Source organism: Alosa sapidissima, chromosome 16 (assembly GCF_018492685.1).
Source record: "Alosa sapidissima isolate fAloSap1 chromosome 16, fAloSap1.pri, whole genome shotgun sequence".
Classification (NCBI taxonomy): Eukaryota; Metazoa; Chordata; class Actinopteri; order Clupeiformes; family Clupeidae; genus Alosa; species Alosa sapidissima.
Window position 1 is genome coordinate 15,239,080 of NC_055972.1, and position 23,422 is coordinate 15,262,501.

At 46.0% G+C, this 23,422-nt stretch overlaps 1 protein-coding gene and 1 non-coding gene across 7 annotated transcripts in view; one reads left to right on the forward strand and one right to left on the reverse strand.

Annotated features, from left to right (window-relative positions):
- Positions 1-23,422, forward strand: part of ccser2a (coiled-coil serine-rich protein 2a) — a 61,727-nt gene that overhangs the window by 12,550 nt on the left and 25,755 nt on the right. For 5 of the 6 annotated variants that reach the window (XM_042065577.1, XM_042065580.1, XM_042065578.1 and 2 more), the window contains exons 2-5: positions 10,317-11,480; positions 11,757-12,024; positions 12,840-13,042; positions 20,827-20,926. In XM_042065577.1, the coding sequence (XP_041921511.1) occupies positions 10,359-11,480; positions 11,757-12,024; positions 12,840-13,042; positions 20,827-20,926 (1,693 nt within the window). In that variant the 5' untranslated portion in view covers positions 10,317-10,358. Of the gene's footprint in view, positions 1-2,490; positions 2,636-10,316; positions 11,481-11,756; positions 12,025-12,839; positions 13,043-20,826; positions 20,927-23,422 lie in introns of those variants that run through there. The other variant, XM_042065575.1, reaches the window with a different exon arrangement.
- trnat-ugu lies at positions 597-669 on the reverse strand. The gene has a single exon. It is a non-coding gene; the product is annotated as a tRNA-Thr (tRNA).

A 23,422-nucleotide genomic window follows, 5' to 3' on the forward strand; every position in this document is an offset into this window, starting at 1 on the left:
TGGCTCTGTCATTGAGTCCTCTGTCTAGCTGTCCATTCTGTGTATGCACTCAAAATCGCTTTAGTGTTTGTAGTCCTAGCTTTGTGAATGGGAAATAAAGTGGCTCTGGTGCAGCCATATGCTATTCCAGCCAGTTGATATGTTGCTTCAGGATCAGGATCACAGAAGGGAGGGGTGTAATTTGATTGGCTGTTGAGCTCAAATATCAACAGCTCTGTCTCTGTCCAAAATTGCAGACTAGACAAGTAGAATGCTCAACCACTTAAAGACAGTTTTGGGTCTCTTTTCCATAAATAAAAAAAAAAAAAAAACGTAAGTCGTTATATTTCAGAAAGTTTAAAAAAAAAGTGAAATATTGGTGCCCTCAAGATTTTTGACCAATGTTGAAATTTCACTGGGTGATAAACTATTTTTAATCTAGGACCGGGTTGGACTTGTCTGAATTCCAGGATATAGGATTATCACTAGTGTTAACTAAACAGCAGCAGTGCTACTTTGCTGGGTATGGACTATCCACTGGCAAGTCTGTGTGTGCATAGTTCATATTTACAGTTTGACAGATGCAGTATTTAACAGTCCAAAACTTGCCATTCAGCAGGCCCCAGCGAGAATTGAACTCGCGACCCCTGGTTTACAAGACCAGTGCTCTAACCACTGAGCTATGAGGCCCTGCCTGTTAGCCCTATAGTTAGGTATAGCTCTCAGCTGAGTTCCACACCCATTTGGTGAAGGCGGAGCAAAAGTTGGTTTCCCACAGTGACTTCCTCTGTAGTGCTTTGTTATTTGTAGTCTGTAGAGGTGGAGTGGGTTAAATGAAAAGAGACTGGCTCTTTCACCTTTCAAAGTTCTGTCTATCGCTTAATCTGTAGTCTATGGTTTCTTTGCTTATGTGAGAATAGTTTAGTCTTGTTGTGTCTGTGTGTGTCTCTGTGTTTGTGTTCACTTAGCATGTGAATGGGCTTTTGGGCTAGAAGAGCTTTTTTCTTCTATCTAGGGGTGTTACTTTTTTAGGTGTTACTTTCAACATTTATTTGTCTGTCCGACTCTTTTGTTCATAGTGTTTTCTCAAAAGGCATCTTCTGGGATGTAAACTAATTGCCAGTCTTCCCACATATTCAGTATTCACAATAGATGAATACAAAGAAAAATGTCATCAGTAGACCATCTGTATTGACATGTACAAACCTCAGATGGCCAACAATGTGCCACAGACCATGTTGTGCTCATAAAGACAGAAATTCTGTAAAAAAAATGTCAGTCAAAGGACTGCATGTGTACTTCTGGAAAACATCCATGGATACACTTTCATCAATGGAAGACAGAGACAAACCATGGTCAAAAATCAGAGACCAAAGACGGGGACTACCTTCAACTACCTCAGTATGTAACAAAGTAGCCTAGTCTATGGTCTTGATTGTCAGCAGCAGCTATGAAATCTCATAATCTTTGTGCCTTTGACATGTAAACTTACAGGTGAATCACTAGTGAAAAGGTGAAAGTCACTATAGTAAGGACCAACTAACAACTAGTAAACTAACAACTGGGCTATGGGGTCAGAACGTGCATTTATAGTATTTAACAGACACTGCTGTAATCTTGTGTAGACTCCAAGTGATTTTGTCTGTAAGGAACAGCCCCTTTGTTCTTTTCGTAATGACTCATTTGATGAAATGTGTGTGTGTGTGTGTGTGTGTGTGTGTGTGAGAGAGAGAGAGAGAGAAAGAAGGAGAGAGAGTTTTTTTGGTTCATGATGAATCATTTTTGTGATATGCCTATGTTGTAATGTACTGTACAGACGTAAAGAGGGGGGGCGGGGGTAGAGAGACAGAGTTTGTTTGACAGTGCATGTATGTAGGCAATGCTTTCCGTATCAGGGTTATGCTAACCTTAACACAACCTTTGTTCTGTGAAAAACGGATCACCATAGGCTAAAGATGACATCATACAGTCAGCTCCTGCTGGTCTTTGGTCTCCACGTTCCCAAGAACTTCCCTTGGGTGTCCGTTTAGTGCTACTGTCTGTTTACTGTTTAGTAACACTGATAGGATGCATGGTGAAATTATGAGAACACAAAGACACATTTAAAGATAACAAGTCAGCAAGGCCCAGCATAATAATCACATTCTCTTCACATGTCATCTTCACATGTTAGTCTTGTTACTGCGCTGAATGGCTTGATCAAAAGGCTGATTTATTCTTCCTTTATAATTTTGTTACTGAGCTGAACGGCTTGATTAAAAGGCTGATTTATTCTTTCTTTATAATTGTGTCAGTACTTTACTTGTACATCCCCTTTCTATTCTCTTTATATGTCTCTCTCATCAAGTAATTTCATGGTTTCTTTCTTTCTCTTGTTTCTCTCTATCTTGCTTTCTCTCTCTCTTCCCCTTATCCCACTTTCTCTCTCTCTCTCTCTCAACTTTCTGCCTTCACTTGACATGCTAGCTGGGCCACGTGTTGATCAGCTGACTTTCATGTTGGCAGAAGAGGATAAAGTTGCGCTAGCGTAAGCTGAATACCTCTCTGACATACAGTGGAAGGTACGGACAAACACAGTAAACAGCTTGATGTTTTTGCCATGACAGTACTTAAGCACATGGGCCATACCAGTCAGAAGTCAAGAGCCATAAGCCAGGTTCGTATGTTCCTGCATGATTAGCACAGAGTGTGTGAGTGCTGCTTGGCTTTTATACTATGAGAAGAGAGAGCCTGGTTGTCAATAGAGAATGTATTCATTTCAGCTGGAGAGCACAGTTCACTGTCAGTGTCTCAAGTGTGCACATTAGCATAGCAATGCTAATACTAAGATAAGAAGTCTGTCAAGAATGGAACTGCTTTGACAGCGATTGATGTTGGGAATGCAGCCTTAATAACACTGCCATTAGGGCTGTTGAAACAAAATGTTAACTCATGGTCTTCTGATACTTCTTTTTATGTTCTCCATATTAGGTAAGAATACCTCACCATTAGGCTACTGTGCCTTTACTTTAAGACTGCAGTTGACTTTTGAACTTGTTATGCTCTTCTCTCAAGCTGTTAGACTTTATGGAGCACTCAAGGACAGTAAGCGAGGAAGATCAATAACCACTTAGACCATATTGTGCTCTGTTTCAGATCCATTACTCAGCGTCTTACGTTTCCTGTTCTTCCATTATTTGCTCCTTCCTCCATGTTTTTTCTTTCCCTATCTCTTCTCCTTTCTTCTCCCCCATTCTCCCCAATAATAGGACTTGTGTTTGACTTGGTCTTTTGTTTGCCCTGAAAATCAGTCAGTAAAGAAGTAACAAGTCAACCCACAATAACAAACCAGCCCCATGCTTTGTGTTCCAGGACTTTCATGTTTAACAGTTTGACATGTAATAGCATTCTGTGAAGTAAATCTCCTTTTCTGTAGTTTCTCATAAGCTGCTTTCGTTTGAACATGTGGCTTGATTTGGGTGTCACAGACAGGTTTTATAGAGCCCCGTGAACTTAGTGGGGCTGTTTGAGATTTATTATTTGGCTGGTGGGATTGGTTCTGTAACAAACTGTACAAAAGGGAAGAGAAACTAAATTAGCCTGCCATGTCACTGGGTTTCAGCACAAACAAAATGATGTAATGTTGAGCAGAGCCAATGGGAATGTCTGTAATATTGGACATGTGCTTTCCAGTAAATATATAGGCCTGTAAGCAATCTGCATGTCTGAGGTTGATCAAGTTGTTTTGCAGTATACCAGTGTATGTCATACTATCACAATTAAGCTCAGTTTTTGAGTAGCCTTCCAAAACTAGATCTAAGAGTTTTTTTTTCTTCCATTTTTCTATCCGTTAATGACTCCAGTCGAATGGATGTATGAATCCAATTATGGGGCATTTCCGCTTGTGAACTTCTCCGTTGAAACCGTTAATTTCAGTTCAGGGTTCTTCATCTCAGCAACACACACACACACACATACACACACACACACACACACACACACACGCATATACACACGCATACACATACACCTACACATACGATACGCATACGCATACGCATACGCATACACACAAAATCACACACACACACACACACACACCCACACACACACACACACACACACACACACACACACACCTCTCCAGCCCGGCATCCTGTCCTGTCTTGTGTCTCTTTATGCGATACTGATCTGAGCATCATTACGAGGGCTGCGCAGTGCCAGAGTGAGTAGCTGTAGTGGCCAGCACACACATTATTCACACACTCTGCACACAGTCTCGCCATTGACAGCCAATCTGCCCCGAGTTCAGACTCCAGAGAAGAGGGCTACGTGAAGAGACAGAGAGGTTTGAGGTTGGCCCAGTCCAGCCTGCGTCTTTCGCGCTCCACTCACTATGTGCCACACTCCCAGGCTCTTGCCCGCCTGCCCGCCAGGGTGGGGCTCCATCAATATTACAGCACCCTGCTGGAGGCCAACTGGCACTGGCTGCAGGACACACACACACATACACACACACACACAGACCGACACGTGGGGAGGAAAGACGTGCCAGAGAACGTGTCTGAATGAGTGTGAAGGAGCTAGGAGCTCCCTCTCTCTCTCTGCATCAGCTGACCCTGCTGGCCCTTCCACGGAACTCACGTTACCCTCAGCAGAGGGAAAGGTAACGCTGGATTTTTCTAACAGTCATTATTAGGTGCTCAGAGAGGAATCCGTTGTTCCTGTGCTGGTTGTGTATTCTTTTTCTTGTGTGAGTTTGGACTCCCTGCTGTGGGCAGGGTGTTGTAACGAGGCGCCAGGCAGCACGTGCATGGGAGGGTGCTAACCTAACCTTGTTGCAGCTCATTTGATTAGAGGGCACTAATGGGCAGTTAGGGCCTCCCTGTGGGAAGGGGGCCTCATGATCCATCCAGCTGTCAACGGTGCTCTTAGTGCCCGTTACTGTTATACAAGCCGTGGACAGTTTGCTGGTGCCAATGGGTTTTGTTGGGTTGGAAATTATTTGGTGGATGAGTCACATGTGGTTTGTATTTGTTCACTGGAAAGATAAGGCATTGCTTGTTCAGTTAGCCGACTGGATTGCATTTGGCAAAGTGTGACCTTGTAGATATAGTTCCAGCAAACAAAGAAAGGAACAGTAAAGGTTTTATTTAGAATCCCAGTTTGCCCAGATGTATGGATGTAGCCATTTAGTAATGGGCTTTCTTTTGCACAAGCTCAGGTCTACTATGTCTACAGCTGGAAGACAGTGTGTGTGTGTTTCAGTGAGTGTGTGAGTCAGTTTTTGGGGGTTGAGGGTGGAGATATAGGCTGAAACTCTCAGTCTTTCTCTCTTTCATTCTCATTCTCTCTCTCTCATCCTCTCACTCCATCTCTCTCTCTCCATCTCTCTTTTCGCATTGGCACAGTAGCCTACATAAGGAGAGGCCGGTAGGGGTAAGCACGAGTGGCTCTGTCAGGTTTGGGAAAAGCACTCGTGCAGAAAAGTCGCTGTAGGGTACTGTTGTGTCCTGAAAACCTGCATGCACGCCCCCCCCCCCCCCCCCCTTTCCCCACCATGGCCACTGTCTGCCTATTCCATCTCCCATGAGCCCTAGTGTGGCTGACACTGAGACACTGCTGTGTCTAATTGATTAGAGGTTCACAGCTATCCTGTACTCTCTCTCTCTCTCTCTCTCTTTCTCTCTCTCTTTATGTTCTCCATAAAGTGTGTGTGTGTGTGTGTGTGTGTGTGTGTGCCTGTGTGTGAGTGTGCCTGTGTTTTTGTATGTGTGTGTGTGTGTGTGTGTGTGTGTGTGTGTGTGTGCCTGTGTGTGTATGTGCTCTCACCCGGTTGCTCTTCAAGAATGTCAGCCTGTGTTTGGATTTGAATTTGTATTGCTGGAGTGTTAGGGGGTCTGTGTGTGTGTGTGCAGTGCACTGTGTGTGTGTCCGTTTCCTTGACATACTTTCACAAGTGGCTTTCCACACTTTGCTTTCCCTTGTCCTTTTTTGTCAGCAACCCACCCCCTCCTCTTTTCTCTCCTGTCTGGCAGTTGTAAACACTCCCTTTTAGTGTATGGGCAGGTTGGCTTACTGAATGACCTGGCCATGAATCTTTTAAAGGATGCTGTGTTGATGTATCGTATCGCTGTGTCACTGCCAGGTAGTAACCCAGAGCTCCTGAGTAAGAGATGGACATAGGAAAGTGCCGCAGTAGGCATGTCTTAAGAAATGAGCAGCTTTATATGCTAGCATTAAGAGAATTGATTCTCTCTCCCTCTCTCTTTCTCCTCTCTCTCTCTCTCTCTCTCTCTCTCTCTCTCTCTCTCTCTCTCTCTCTCCCACTCTCTTTCTCTTATTGCCTGTCATGAGGGTAATGAGTTGTTCAGTGTACCCTGGAGGGAACCAGGTCCGAACCCAATCAGCAGAATTATTCCACAATGGTCGGAAAAGCAGGCCTAAATGGGCTGAAAGCAGCTAATGTTCAATTACTGGATAACCCAGCCGAGCTAAGCCTTAGCAGTTCCAGCGGATTAGTGTTCCAAACTGGCAACATAAATTCTTGTCTTCATACAGTAAGACATTGCAGTTCTCGATAGGGCAAAAAATGAGAAATGAATAGCTCCCATACCACACGTCAAGTTGCACTAAAAATGTGAAATACATTTTTTTTTAAAAACTGCATACATTCAAATGCAACTCAATCTCTCTCTCTCTCTGTGCCTCACCACAAACGACTCTAAGCAATCTGTAGTGCAAAAGTCCAATCCAGTCTGAGGTGTGGGGCCGTGCGGGTCTTGTGTTTTTTTTTTGGGGCAGTGGGTGGGTGTGGGGGGCTGGACGTTACTCACAGAGAGAGAGGCCTGACAACAGATGGTGTGCTAGGTCATTCATCACACTGTTGCCATGCTTACCCCATATCTATTCGCACATGTGCCTGGGTCTGCCCGCTTATTTAATCTGCTGGGCGCTGCAGTTGTTGTGTATTTAGGTTATAGTAGTTTGGTCTCTGGTGGCTGGGATTGTATGGACCCTTTCAACAATCAAAACAAAAACAATGCTTGAACATTCTATTTGGGCCCCAATCTACTTCCTCTGCATTAAGATAACATATGGAATGTTAAAAAGGAAGTCTTGTGGGGCCAACTATGATGCTGATAATGGAACTCTCTTGAAAGGGTCCATACTAGTACTGGGTCACTTGAATGAATTAGAGGAAGAGTGAGAGAGTGAGAGAGAGTGCAGTGCTTATAGAAAAGCACTCCCATGTATTTTTCTCTCTTTGCTTTCTTTTCTTCTCTCTGTCCATGCAGTGTGCCACTTTTTCTTCTCCTCATTATTTCCTCTTTCCCTCCATCTTAAGTGGGGGCCATGGAAGTGTGTCAGGAAGTGTGTCAGGCAGGGGGGGGGGGGGGTTGGGGTCGGACTGGTCTGAAGAAGGGGAGGAGGAGGAGGAGGAGGAGGAGGAGGAGGAGGAAGCCCTGGCACACGATCTCTCATTATTTTCTTCCTCCCCACCATCTCACCTGTCCAGCCATCCACTCAGCCAGCCAGCCAGCCAGCCACCGTCCAATGTGGAGACCAGTGTGCGGAGAGCATGACCAGAGAGGGAGTGGTCAAGGGAGGGAGTCGTTTCAAAAACACTGATACATTTGGGAATGAATCCTCACACATAGAGCTTTACTTGTGATGGAGAGGGAAAGAGGCTTTGGCCATTGCTGCTGTGGATGACCTGATTACCATTGACTGAGGGGGATTAGAAGAGGCTTGTTCTGTCAGTCTCTCTCTCTCTCTTTCGCTCTCTCTCTCTCTCTCTCTCTCTCTCTCTCCTCTGCCTGTGATGTTTGACAGTAACAGTGTTATCAGATAGTGGATGATATTTGGGTCAGTATGTGACTAAGGGTCACAGTCCTCATGTCTTACTATGACACACAGACAGAGACGGGGGGTATACACACACATGCACACACACACACAGACACACACTCATATTACACTCACATGCACACAATTATTGCAATGATGCATGAAGATCTTCCTCGAGATGGGGGATTCCGTGCCTGTCTGGGTCATGGGGTATGCGAGTGTGTGTGTGTGTGTGTGTGTGTGTGTGTGTGTGTGTGTGTGTGTGTGTGTGTGTGTGCATGTGAGGGAGACTGAATTTATGAAAGAATTTATGAGACACATGCTGATGAATGCTGGAGAGAGCATTTCTTCATGAACAATATTCAGGCTGCATGTGCAGTAGTAAATTATGAAAGGTGAAATATGTCATGAATATTGTTTATGGTCCAGCAGCGTAACTCATTTATGTCACGCCGGGGACTGCAGGTGCATGACCTTCACTGACTGACTGACTGAAAGCAAATCATTGAGAAAGAAACCGATTGAATACCATGATGAATGAAAATGGAGCAACACACACACACACACACACACACACACACACACACACACACACACACACACACACGTGCACTCTCATGGCGCATGCGCGCGCACACACACACACACGCGCACACACACACACACACGTGCACTCTCATGGCGCATGTGCGCGCGCACACACACACACACACACACACACACACACACACACACACACACACACACGTAAATTCATGCAAGCTTATTCTCTCTCACTCGTACATACCCAAACCCCAGCCAGGGTCATTTTTTGTTCTTTCTTTCTCCATTTGTGCATTTTTGCCTCATAACCTGTATCTCCAAGCTCCCTGCAGAGAGAGAGAGAGAGAGAGAGAGAGAGAGAGAGAGTGCATAACCACAAACCACAAACATGGAAATAGAGAGAGAGAGAGAGAGAGTGAGAGAGAGAGAGAGTGAGAGAGAGAGAGAGAGAGAGAGAGAGTGAGAGTGAGAGTGAGAGTGAGAGAGAGTGAGAGGGGGGGGGATAGAAAACGAGAGGGATGTCTCACGTGTCCCTCTCTCCTGTACTCTGTGGCATATCTGTCACATGCATCTGTCAGCATTAACTCAGTAGTACTCCTGCTCCTGATTTCCCATTCCCTTTCGTTTAGAAGTGCCGGGCTGTCTTGTGTTACAGTTCATTCATCTCTCCATCATTCTCTCTCTCCCTCCCTCCCTCTCTCTCCCTCTATTTCTACTCTTTCCTTTAAGAGGGGATTACTGTCAACACAACCCCCCTTTTCATGGTCAGGCGGTCACGTGATGCTCACTGGGATCAGTGGGCACGGAATCTCATGCCTTTGTTTCTATAGAGGCACACTTAGCCTTGTGATTGTGTGTGTTCGGCCATGAACCTGTAGCATTAGGATCAACATTCACAGCCACTCAAAACGGTTTCCTTTGTGTTTGACTAATGAACCATACACAAGTATGTGTTTTTGTTTGTTTGTTTCTTTCTTTCTTAGTTTGTGTGACCATATATATATTCCCATGAGTCTTTGTGATGCATGCGTGTGTAAGGTATGCTAAGCCAACGGTGCAAATCCACCCCACACCCCCCACACACACGTGAACTCATGACCGCGGTCCTGAAAGCTACAGACTGGTGGCTGTTCATTCTGTAGGTTGGCGTGTTTTGTCCCTTCGTGCGTGCTGTACCTAACGAGGCCCCTGCGCTCCATTTATGGACATAGAGAGGGGAAGTGAACAAATGAATTGACAACTTCACGGCCCTACTTAATAGTAATGTTCCTGTAATTTCATTTCCCCTTTCTCCTAAATAGAGAAGAATGCATAACCACAAACATGGAAATAGAGCTATACTTATGCTGTATATATAATGACCCAGAGGATAGATATGGCCTCATTGTTCACAGTTCTTCATTGGAAATTAGAAGATTATTGTTCTGAATTCCACTGAAAAGAATTGTGTTTTCCGTCCAAAGAGCATATTTAATATTTGTTTATTCAAGAAACTCTGGACCATAACATCTTAGCACTGAATTACCTTTAATTTCATAGCGTGTCAACTGTGCTAACTGTCCCTCTCCTCCAGCAGCATGCTGTTGATGTATTATGCAGTTAGTTCATCTAAATGTCAGATGCCTTGTTTGAAACAGAAGGTCTTTATCGCTGGCAAACGCTCAGACTAATATAACACAGATATGCTGTTTCCTCAGGCTGATTGTGACATTTGTATTTCCATTTATTCAGCCATGTCTTTTGTTTTAGCAGGAAGTCAGCCAGAGAAAGCTATCCTCATTTCAATTTAAAAGCTTGAATGAGGGTAGTTAAAATTGAATATTTATGTAACATTGTAGAGACATTTCATGCTTTTTTATAGTTTAATAAGTACGTTTTTTTAGCTTTAGTTAGCTTGAGTTTAATTAAGTTTTAATTAACTCTCTCTTTCTTTCTCTCCCTCTTTTCTCGCCTCTTGTCTCCAGGTCATTAGATACCTCAAAGCTCCATGACTCAGCTCACTGCTGATGGAAGAAAAGGCGTCTAGTAAGCCCTCCATGGTGTCCAGACTGCCTAAGTTTGGTGCCCGCCCGTCGGGCGGCACCACTGTGCCAGTTGCCAATGGCTCTGCCCAGGCTACGCCTAGCTCTGAGGGCAAGAGCGAACCCACCGGCAAGCTCAATGGCCTTGTCCGCGCCTCCTCCTTCTCGCTCAAGTGGAGGAAGGAGAATGGGAGCCCTGTGCAGCCTGCCAGCCCAGAGCAGGGCTCCGCCGCTGGGGAGAAGGTGGAGCGCGGCCGAGGGCCTCCCCATGGTTCTCCAGGGCTCAGAGAGATCAAGAAACCGGCCACTCCTGTCACCAAGGCGCGTCGCTTCGGCACAGTGCCGGTGACCATCAGCAGCCCCAAAGCCATTCCCAAGCAGGCCTCGAAGAGGAGCCCGAGTCCAAAGCCCATGCCAAAGCAGTCCCCCTCCAACCACCCGGCCAGCCCCCAGAGCAACGGAGCCAGGCCGACCCAGAACGGCTCCTCCTCCTCCTCCTCCACGGGGCCCGGCAGGGGCTCTGGTCTGCTGCGCCCGCGGGCCAGCTCCTCGTCCCCGCGCAGCAGCTCCCGGGACAGTCTGTCCCAGTCTAGCGACAGCCTGAAGACTCTGGCGCACTCGCCCTCCTCTTCCGACAGCATGGTGCGCTCCCAGAGCTTCACCAACTTCAAGCAGCTGCCCGCAGAGCACATCCCGCGCTCCTTCTCCTTCAACCGGGCCGTGGAGCTGGCCAAGCCGCTGGCCAACACCCAGCTGCGCCCGCCCGTCCTCCGGACCCAGCACGTCCTCGCCAATGGCCGGACATCCGGGCAGCAGCAGCTCGGCAAGGGGGGCTTTCTTGAGCGGCCCTCGGCCTTGGGGGCGGCAGGGTCCGCAACGCCGCCCAGCGCACTGAGGAAGCCCCTCCTGCCCAACTGCGTGCTGACAAAACCCTCCGGCCTGGCCTATCGACTGACACGGTCAGCCGGGAACAAGCCACAGCGCCCTCTGCTGGCTGGGAGGATGGCGGGTGACGGGAAAGCGGAGGAGGGCAGGGGAAGTGAGCCTGCGACTGACAGTGAGGTGTCGCCACTCACTTCCCCCGACTTTTCTGCTGACAGTGACAAGGTGAGTCTCAATGCACTGATGCTTCCTCCCTTCATTAGATTGTCTAGATCCCAATCCTGCATCCATTGGTATAACAAATCACTGAACTCTATATTGCTATATTAATTGTAGCTATACATATAATAATAATACTAAATAACTATATTAATTGTAGTTATATATTGTATATTGTACTCCGCATTACACTTTGATTCCGCATTGCATTTTCATTTTCAGCTGGAACAGCACTGAGAATATTGTCTTCTTACTCTTTAACTCTTGTAAATGTTTTTCCAGGTACTTTGCCTAGATAATCCTTCAGAGGACCACTCTAACCAGAGGGAGAAGGACCCCAGTCTTTCGTGTCCAGGGGAGGTGTTGGAGGACATGTCCCTTTCTTCAGCGTCCTCCCTGGACCGAAACGACACCAGTGAGGAGTTCCTCGATGACTTTGACAACCTGGGAGACCAGTCACATGACGGCACGCCTGACAACAGACAGCGGTTGGCATCGTCCAGCCAGGCGCGACTCCGCAGTTTTCTGAACGAAACCATGGACTGGACAGGTATCAGCTTAGATCAGAAACATCCACTGCAGACTATAACCATTATTGCATATTGCCCATTAGTTTCTGTTTGAAAAGAGGTTGTTATTAAGTGAATTTTATCATCATTGCCAACCATAGTTGAAAGTACTGCCAAGAACTTAAAATTTATTTTCATAACAAGATAGTGGTCTATAGACCTTATGTTGAGAACCATTAAATTGGGGTAGTCACAGAGAGTGATGTCAAATTGGAAAGGTGTAATGTGGAAACCATCAAAGTCTACAGCTTAACACCGCAGGGCTCTGGGAGTTTTTTTGATAGCACAGGATGCAAACTCCTGCAATGTTATCATCGTCAATGCCCTTTACAAGTGGCCTTTGCTCAACCAAATCAGTGAAGATTTTAGGGGCAGCTGTGGCCTACTGGTTAGCACTTCGGACCTGTAACTGGAGGGTTGCCGGTTCGAACCCCGACCAGTAGGCATGGCTGAAGTGCCCTTGAGCAAGGCACCTAACCCCTCACTGCTCCCCGAGCGCTGCTGTTGATGCAGGCAGCTCACTGCACTGGGATTAGTGTGTGCTTCACCTCACTGTGTGCACACTGTGTGCTGTGTGTGTTTCACTAATTCACGGATTGGGATAAATGCAGAGACCAAATTTCCCTCACGGGATCAAAAGAGTATATATACTTATACTTGTAAGATTGTTGGATGGTAATGTCAGACTGTCATTTCTGCGCTTCCTAAAGTTTCTTTTCGCATAACCTTTTTAACCTCTGTGGAAACTTCATTAAAGCACTTGTGAAGACCCCGGTCATCTTGCCATGTTCCCCAGGAGGGAAGGCTGATTATGGGGTGCAGGCTCCCCGTCCCCCCCTGGCGGAGTCTCCGGAGCACGACTTCCCTCCAGGCTCGTCTCTGGAGCTGTCGCCGTCCAACAGCTCTGGGGGGACCTACATGTGGGACGAGGAGGGCTTGGAGCCCATGGGCCACAACTCACACTGCTGCGGCAGCTATGACTCAGAGGGCATCTGTGGGGTGAGCACATGCACTCATGTACACACACTCACACCTCCATGTGCACACACAGACACCATAGTTGCAAACACACACACACACACACAAACACAAACAGAGTTATTTTATTTTAGTTATTTTTTGCATACACACAGTTTAGCCATACTGTGCATGCTTACACACACACACACACACACACACACACACACACACACACGCATACACACACACACACACACACACACACACACACACACACACACACACACACACACACACACACACACACACTCACAAATGCTGTGCTTACTGTGTGAGAAGAGAACAAAGGGATGGAACAATGGAGGCTCATCATGTAAGATCTATCACAATCACAATCACAATCTATTAGCCCAATCTATCAGGGAGGGAGGGAGCTAAGAATTGATCGCCATGTCTGGTAACACACACGCGGCTGTACACATGCAACCCACTTATGTAACACTGTGCACTCTGCTGTGCACTTGTAACCTTGCTAATTCTTGCGAGGAGCACAGAGGTTAATCTTAAGACGCCGTGATCAAGCCCTTTGTACTCTACCTTTCATCTCTATGCCAAGCTGCCCCCTGCTGATCCTCTTGCCCTGGCCCCTGCCAAGACCTCAATGGGCCGCTCTGATCCAGGGTTGTGTTCTGATCTGCCCAGTGCCAAGGGTGCCCCCTTGGCACAGTCTAGCCCTCTCGCTTTCACCTGCGGTACTCCCCCGGTGGCTGGTGCCTGGGGCTGGTCTGGAACCTAAAGCCTGCCTCCGGCTGCCGTCCTAACGCTAATGAGCGCTTAGCTTCCAGCCCAACCACTCGTGACCAAGTACAGCACACCTGCTCACCAGACTGTAAATGTGTGTGTGTGTGTGTGTGTGTGTGTGTGTGTGTGTGTGTGTGTGTGTGTGTGTGTGTGTGTGTGTGTGTGTGTGTGTGTGTGTGTGTGTGTACTACTGTGGTTAGTTAAGGGAGGTTATGGTAAGGGTATAAGACCCAGTGGTGGATGACGGGGAGGCATGTATATGAATGGGATGTTGGGGCAAGGGTGGGGTGGGAGGAATAAGGTGAGAGAGAGTTGGGTTGGAGTGCTCTCTCAGAAGGGGATTAACGGGCCGTTGTCGCTCCTTGTGCCGCCTGCCGCTGCCGGGTATGCTGATTGGCTCTGAGGAACCTATAAAGAGATTAATGGGCGGAGAGTTCAAATGTTAATCAGCTTTATGTTTTTTTCTCCCCTTACAGAGGTCCTAACTGAGAGTGATTTAGAAATGCCAACCTATCACACGGCTGTATGCTCTGTTGCTGAGGCCTTGTGGCAGAAGACAAGTGTTTGTAATGGTTAGAGGTGGTTTGATTTCATATACTAGCCCTGTCCAACTGCCTGTAACTACAACTGACATCTTGCACATCTGATGGCACAAAATGTCAATGCCATATCAAAACGATAAATGTGCCATGGTATTGGATTAGACTGGCTGTAATGAAATAGCCTCATAGTTCTTGAGTGCTAAAAACCATGTGCTCATATTCAAGTGCCCTTTTCCATGGCTGGTCCAACCATGACAGAGAGTTGGTTAGAGACTGACCTCTAGTGGAGAAATTGATTCACTACATGTATTTGGTTTGTTAGTGAATGTGTTCTAATGTCCTATTTATGTTGACATTTTTACCTTTTTGCACATTATCATGATTAGCAAACTCTTAATGTAATTCAGAAGATTTTAAGATTATGGCCATGCCCAGGAAGCATTTATTAAAATAACTAAACCCATGGAGCTGTGTAAACAATGTCTTTTCAAAATCAGTACAAAACAAAGCAAACTAAAACATCACTTGTGATCTGCCCCAAGCTAAGGAATAGACTTTCATACACCATAGACATCCATACAGAGGGCTGTGGCTCTGCTTTAGCACCAGGCTAACCTGTATTGTCTGTGAGCATGAGAGAAATGTGCTGAGTCAGAGTGCTTAGCTTAGTGTTACTATGGGCTGGGAATGGGCCCGTCCGCCGTAAATTCCAAATGAAATGGAAAGCTAATAAATGATGGTCTGCGCATGTCCGTGATTTGAATTCTGTAACAAAGAGGCTGTCAGTCTAATGGTTCTGGGTAGCACACATTAGGTTTTTTGCCTCAGTTCCAGTAATAGGCTGTTGTTCACCCATGGTTCGACCATGCCCTGTAATGAAAGGTTTTTTCCCCCCTTTCTTTCTTTTTTAACGTTAGCTCTTCTCTGCTGCCAGTAAGACATGAAACATTAAAGAGGTGCAAGAGCAGTGGAGAAGAAGATACCGATCTTTATACGTTACTCTCATCAGACACATTCATTAAAATTCAAAGTAAAGTGTGGAGACTCCATTCTCTCTCTCTCTCTCTCTCTCTCTCTCTCTCTCTTTCTGTCTGTCTCTTTCATTGTCTCTCTTTCAATACCCTCCGTCTTGCTATTAGTCTGTTTTTCTGTATCCTGATACTTTCTCTGCCTCTCCTACAACCCACCTATATGCACTGTGACTTATAGGATCTAAGCCAAGTATTTGCAATGTAAAGAACAGCACACAGTGAAACATTCTTCACCTCTACTAGGCCCTGTTTAGACGACAACGAAAATGATGCAACCAGTGATGTTTTTCTGCGTTTGACCCTGTCATTTAGACGCAAACGGAGGTTTTATCCCCCCACAAACAGAGTTTTTAAAAACTCCGGGCTGATCGTTTTTTTGTGAAAACTCGTGTTTATTCGTTTGCGTCTAAAGAGGTACAAACGGAGATTTATGTGACGAGGCAGAGATTTTTAGTCAGTTCAAAAGAGAAAGAGGAAGTGATTCGTTGCTGTTGTTGATTTTTCAGGATTCTGATTGGCTAACATGGGCTTGAACTTCTCGTTACACTACCACATACAGGTTTGGCATGCTCTTGAAGGGATATACCCGGGTTAGTGTAAAGGAAAACTTTTCTAAAAACTGACAGGTGTGCACAATGTTATTTTTGAAAACGGAGAGGGTGAAATGTCCGTTTATGAAAATAGCTGGCCACGTGTAAACGTAGCACTAGTCTCTTGACAGTGTGTGGCAGAACAATTGAACCTGCTAATTAGCCCATTTCACAAGATGGGGTCGCTGTGTAAATCAACTTCCTATGGAACAGCACAGTCCCATAGACAGCAAAAGAAAAGTCCACAGGAAAGACAAAAGCAGGAAGACGTTTAACCCTGCCAATTAAGGCATCATTAAGATCAATGAGGCCGGACACCTGAACACTGTGAAATAGGCTTATTAATGTTCTTTGTGTTGCAGCTACACAGCACTGCTGCAGCATAGAGCTGTCGTATGTGTATGTAGTAGCTTGTCTGAAAGCAGGTTATTTATGTAAGGTCTGACAGCTCTACAGGGCTTGTTCCTCTGATTGTGTAGATTGGTCCACGGAGACTTGAGGCAAAGGAATAACCCAGGGCTGAGGATGGTATTGCTTTGTTTCATATGAAAATTGTACAGCCCTGCACCCTCGCCCCCCCCACTCCCTCCCACCTCAACTACCAGTCTCTTTACAAATGAATGGCAAGGAGCGGAAAGTATAGGTCGGGGGCAGGAAATGAAATACATGCAGTTGCCAGCGCATGCCTCAAGGGGGCAGTATGTTTCTTCATCATGAACTCTTAGAGCGGAGTGGTCTAGTCTTTCATGTTTATCGAATTATTCAGTTGTTTTACATTTATTTTTGGAGGGGGGTGGGAATCTTGCTTTCACTCAATAATCCAACTGCGTAAGGTGCAGGCTTTAGTCAATAGGATTGATCCCACTAGCCATCCATGGTCCAAGCCAAAGCAAAGTATAAACTGTGTAGGCTATGTGCTTCTGGGCTTCTCCAATAGGAGCAGATTGCAACCTCTTACGTTTAAAAAAATCAAGGAGCGGTTGAGGTGGTTGAACTTTTTTGACTTGTTTGGACTTTTCAATAGCCAATCATTTAGTGCTTTTGTCCCCATCTCTTAAGAATGGAGTGTTTGTACTCCACTGTCCTGTCTCATTAAAGGCATAAAAAGGGCAAAAAATATACTCATTTTTTAAATTTATTTGTATACTCACCATGAGAGCACGGCTCCACCACCGTGAGGCCTTCATTCATCTGCTTTGATCCCTCGCTTCATGTCTCTGACCATTTACCTCTCAAACCCCTCTTGCGGGCAGCTCTAGTGGTTGGCTTGTCGTAGTATGCTCATGTTTAGATTTGTTTGGCTGCAGAAGTGCACAAATGCAACAGATAGATTCATTAGTGGCTCAATAAAGGAAGCACTCGTGCCTTTGTTGCCATGGCAATAAGCCGGCGTATGCGGTGCAGACCGGCGCTTTGTCACCATTAATGAAACCGTAGCTTGCGTGCAGTATGCAGTGCTCTGCTCTAAGTGTAGTAGACCTGCTGGAGACCAGGGTACATATAGCTGTTCTATAGTCATAGATATTTTTCCTTTCTGTGTAACAAGTTGAAATGTCTGTGTACCACTGCCTTTTTTATTTCTCTCTTGGCACAGAAACACACACACACACACACACACACAGACACACACACACACTCACACACACAAACAGCTCATCTACTCTTGCTCACTCTCAGGGGTGTCATTATCTGCTGAGGTCACATGGCTGTGGTGATGTCGAAGCACATTTGGCCTGTGGAAAAAGTACATATAAGGGCAAACCAGGGGATAATGATGATCCCAGGCAGCACTATTGCCTCCTGTGACTTGCGGATAGTACAGTCGATCTACAGAGCAGAGTGATACATAGTGCCAATGCTACATTATATCTTGCTGAGCAGTTGTGCATAATTGCTGGCTGTCAAGTTTTACAGGTTGTGACAGAGTTCTTTATATTCTCAAATAGGTTGGAGGACATTTCGCTTTAACTCCCCTGATTCACGGTTAGTTCCTAACCCCACATTACTTAAGTCCTCCCTCTTGGCAAGGGGCTCTGCCGCCCTGGACAGAGAGTATAAATTGCAGGATTGGTGCACTTGAAGGGGAGAGTGGGGGTGCTGATAGGTCAGGCAGGCGCCAGGGATTGATCATGTTGTGCTGGGAGCAAATGGGTCGAGTGATTGGATTGGTGCACAGCTCTGTGTGTCCGCCATGCAGCAGGTCAGCTTTAGGCTGTGCCTGTGAATTTAGGCATGGAATGGTGAAGTGTTATAGTCTCACACGCGAAAACCATCCGCACTCACACCAGCAGACAGACTGCACTCACACACTCCCAACCACACACACACACACACACACACACACACTACAGAATATGAACATGATCCTCTGAACAAAAGAATTGAGAGAAAAACAACTACATTGTTGGTATGTGCTTGAAATAAGCTGTTAAAGATATGAATATCTGCAAGGTTCGACCCATTAGTCACGACTGATTGCGTACCTAATGAGATACAGGAGCACGCTGGGTAACTTCTCTCTGCCTGGCTCACCCAGTGTGGAGGGATCAATGGACTACCGCCTCTAACCGCCTAAGCATTGTCAGTGCTAACTCAGAACACTGAGAGGTGCTGAAAACATGGACACAGATCTGAGATGAACATTGATTTCAGGGATTTGGGGGTTGTGTGTGTGTGTATGTGTTCTTCCATTCCACTTTTTTTTTTATAAGAAAGCACTGCTGCTGCTGCTGTGATAAATATTGGATAGGCAGCCTCCACAGAAGTGTCATGGTTGCAGTGAAGGTGCTTTTTTAGGGTGCAAATGACTCTGACTGCTGTCATGACTGAGCAGGGCTCAATGATATCCAGAGCATCCCCGGAATGTAGCAGATGCACGCTCCCAGTCCTGTCTCAAAATAAGAGAGATTACGCTCTTATGGATGGTTAAACTGTGTCAAGCAGAAACAGATAGTGTATACAAATATAATATTTGCTATAAATATATTTTGAGTATAAAAAGTTTAGAAGAAACCAGACAGAAGCCATTGGGCTCACTGTTTTTAATATTCCTTTCAACTTCTCATACCACATTTGTTTCCATTACAGTCTCTCATTTCGGACTCATCCGCAATGATGCACAAACAATGTTGTCCACTTGGCTCGTCCTTTTGGACACGAACGCCGTGTGTTATCAGCAGGCCAGCCAAACTACGTGCTCCACACCTGAACAGCGGTATAATCCCATCTTCCTGCGTGGCCCCTCATGGGCTCTCTGAAAGTGTGTGTGTGTGTGTGTGGGGGGGGGGGGGTGTTGCGGGGAGGGGATCCCTGAAGCAGGACTCCCCCATGCCAACCCCACACACACACACACACACACATACACACACATAGGCGTGTCATCTGAAGAGGTGATGCAGCCACGGCCGTAGCTAAACCCCTGACCCAGCTGTGTGAAATATCTTTTCCCCGGAGCAGCGCACCGTGACTAAGCTCTCTCCGCTGCCATGGCTGCAGGATACACCAGCACTGAAGGCCAGTTGTAAATATGTGTGTGTGTGTGTGTGTGTGTGTGTGTGTGTGTGTGTGTGTGTGTGTGTGTGTGTGTGTGTGTGCATGCATGTTTGTGTGTTATTGTTTCTATGTGTGTATGTGTGAGTGTGTGTGTGTGTGTGTGTGTGTGTGCAGGAGAAAGTAAGATAGAAAGAGAGCTGTTGAAGGCCATAGCCAATATTATACTACTTAAAGCAAATGCCACTCACTGCTGGTTGATATTTAACGCTGTTTAACCAGAGTGCAAAGCAAACGGTTTCGTCTGACATCATAAATGCAAGCGATTTATATTTTATGAGCAATGGCAGTTCTGTAAATATGGAAGTCAGCCTTCCATCTATCCTCTGTTCCATGATTAATAAACACTACATTGGAAAAAATTGCTCTCTACACTTCATCAAACCATGTTAATGGATAACCCCAGATTCATCAATGCAGCCTAATCGCTGTCTGTAGGGAACTGAAAGTTTCAGTTGTGTTTGAATTGTTACACCCTGCTGAAAAGCTCATTACTGAGAGTTTGCTCAATGTTAACATACTTAACAGGAATTGTATTGACTGTTTGAATTGTATTGACTATTGAATTGTATTGAATCATATATATATATATATATATATATATATATATATAGGAGATTGTGTTGAGAAATGGCTCAGTATCTAATTAATAAACTATTTAGCGAGCTTGTTTGTGATGAAGCTTATGTAATAGTACAGTGAAGCAGGGACTAGCAAGGACTAGCCACTTCATAAGAATTCCTACTGATCCTACACATTTGCCCTTGTTTTACCACTAAAGTGTTTTGCCCCCTTGTGTCTCTTTTCTTTGCATTTGTCTGTCTTTGTTTAAAGTGGGGCCTTTTGTTGATTAAAGTTCAGTAATAAGCGGCTCAGGCCATTAACCAATACCTTAGTGCTTTTTAAAGAAGTTCAGGCAGTTCACTTCCATTATCTCAGAGCACAAAATGGCTTTTGCTATTCCACCTTCGGAGTGTATCGATCTCTGCCTTGGAGTGTTTCTGTGTGGGCAGGCTTCATGTACTGGGGTGCAAATAGCAGTCCAGGCCGCAATTTGTTGTTTTGACTAGACGTCTTCACCATTAATAAGATGTGTTTGCTGTTCTTCAAAACAGCTGGCCTGGTTGATGAGACACTTTTCGGCGGAAAGCACACAAGAGCAATGTTGCTCCTTTCAGTATTTAAATGGCGTCTGAAAGGCACTTTACTGCCTTGTAGTAAATACTGTGTTTAGTGGTGAAAGACAACAAATTGCAATGGTGGTTTCATGTAGTTTCTCTCTAATGTGTTGTCTCTCTGTGTTGTCTCAGGACATTCTTAGCAACCTGGATAATTTGGAGTCATGTGACCTTGAAGATGATGACCTCATGCTGGATGTGGACCTGTCAGAGGATGTGTCTCTGTGCAATGGTGAGTTGGCTCACACACACACACACACACACACACACACATGCATGCATTGCATGGCCAGTCAGTTCCAATTCCCTAGTTTGAGGGAAAATGCTGCCCAAATGTCATTTTAATTTTAATTTAAAAACCTCTAAGTCTTTCTTATCCACTGATCTATAAAGAAGAAGTTCTTTATAGATCAGTGCTCTTATCTCAAATGCACATACATACGGTATAGGAATCCATGTACCTCCTCATCTGCTGGCATTTAAACACACACGCACATACGTCTACGGACCCGGGTGCATTTTGCACATTGTCAACATGCCATCACACTGTGCCCTGTCCTCCCCCTCCCCCTCCCCCTCCCCCGCCTCTCTCTCTCTCTCTCTCTCTGTCCACAACCTGGCTCTGCAGATTCAGGGCTAAGATGATTGCCAACGAACATCTGTCCCGTGCCTCCACTCACAAGCCCAAATCTCGTTTGAGCTCGTTAGCCTTAAAAAACAGGAGCACAGTGGGCCATCCATCTAGCCATCTCCACGTCAGCAAGAGAGGATGAGCGCTTGATTAGGCGTCTCCTCCCACTACTCTCCTCCACCCGGATCTACAGGGTGTCACTGATAGCACTCCTGGCCCAAACACTCCTTCCACCTCCTCCTCTTCCACCACCCAACCCCCCAAAGTGAAAGTGCTAATCATCCGCCCACCCTTGCTGCAGATGTGATCTAATCAGCAGTCTGTGCTTTATAACGCTCCCCCCCAACACACACACACACACACACACATACACACCCTCACAGGGCCTTTTCTCCTCTGCTGCGTCGTGTGAAGATGTCACTGATTTAAAGTAATCATGGTAATCATGGCCTCTCGCTTAGATGAATGTGAATTTGAATGACCTTTCTCAGCTAGGGCCCCCTGAGTGAAACCAGCATAGCTTTCTCTTATTATTCTATTTTCCCCCTTAAACTAATGGCAGTGCAGTCTGTTTGTCTGTGCTGCCATTGCCATGAGTCATTTTCCCTCGTGTTTGATTTGCCAGAGCCGTCCCTTTAATAGTCAGGAGGACCTAATATCCTTGTGAGCGTCCTTGTCTGTGCCGGCTAGCTGTTGTGTGGTTGCTGCCGCCATGGCGGAGTGTCTTCTTACTGGACAGCGAAGCTGCAATTCCGCTTGGCCCCCGTCGTATGTGGCTGGACGGCTGCCTCTCTTTTTCCGCTTCTCTAATGGTAGGTTGAGCCAGGGGCTACGGACTGACTTGTGCCGTTGCTATGTGGAGTGCGGTGACAAATGAGGACTCATGGGTAATGTAGGAATTCTTCAGTCAGTCTCTTGGTGACATCATGAGAGAAAGTCACAGGATGACTTCAGACTCTATACCAGCGAGAGTGGACACAAAAGATTTCTTTTAAAGGCAGAACAATGCACAGTGGACATAGAACACACGCACACGCACACACATTCACATACACACACACACTCACACACACACACACACACACACACACACACACACACACACACAGCTTTGACTCTCTATTTACGTTACAGGGGAACAGATAAAACTGTTATGGAATTAGAATGTGTTTGTGTATAGTTTTGTGTATGTGTGTGTATATATATATATGTGTGTGTGTAGGTTATATGTTTGTGTGAAGGAATTTAAAGCAGGCAACCCAGTTGTCCCACCTTCCCCTCCTTTTCTGGTGTGTGTTTGTGTGTGTCCTGAGTGTGTTATTTATAGCCTTGGGCGTACTGACTCCGGGCTACAGAAAACAGTGGAAGAAGTATGTGTGTGTGTGTGTGTGTGCGTGTTCGAAGATGAGGCTAGCTAGAGACAAGAATTCTAGTCAATGGACTCACATGGACAGGGCCCTCCCTCCCTTTCCCCCCCCCCCATCCTGGACACACACACACTCTCCAGTGCCAGGCAGGCAGGAAGGGGAAGGCCTTGTGTGTGTGTGTTTTTTTCTCTACTTCTTCTCTCACCACTGGTTCTCGTGACTGGAGGGTCCCAGTCCAGCTCATTGCTCCTCTCCTCCCCTCCCCTCCCCTTTCCTCTCCCCACTCCTCTCTCCTTCCGTATGGTCGAGCTCCGGGTGTCTCAGGCCAGGCCACCCCAGTGCCTGCTCTCAGTGCCTCTCTCGCTCTCTCTCTCTCTGGACCGAGATATTAGCAGTGGAGCCCCGCTTGAGTCGGAGGCTTGTTTGGCTTTGGGCTGCTCCAGGGGAGTTCCCAGAAAGCTCTGTTTCTCCCAGAAAGGGTAGGGGAGTCGCTGAAGTCACAGAAGGCACAGCTACTCAGCTGTTTGAAGAGACAGAGCCAGAGAGAAAGATAGAAAGAAGAGGAAAAAAGGAGTGAACTAAAAGGGAGTTGTTTTGTTTATTCCAGACGGTCGTCACTTTCAGTGTGAAGTGCTTTGATTTGTGCGTTGCAAAAGTCTCTCTGAAGCTAATGTTCTTGTTGTGTTTGAAAACGGATTTGTGGCTCACTTTGAACACAAAATATTCACTC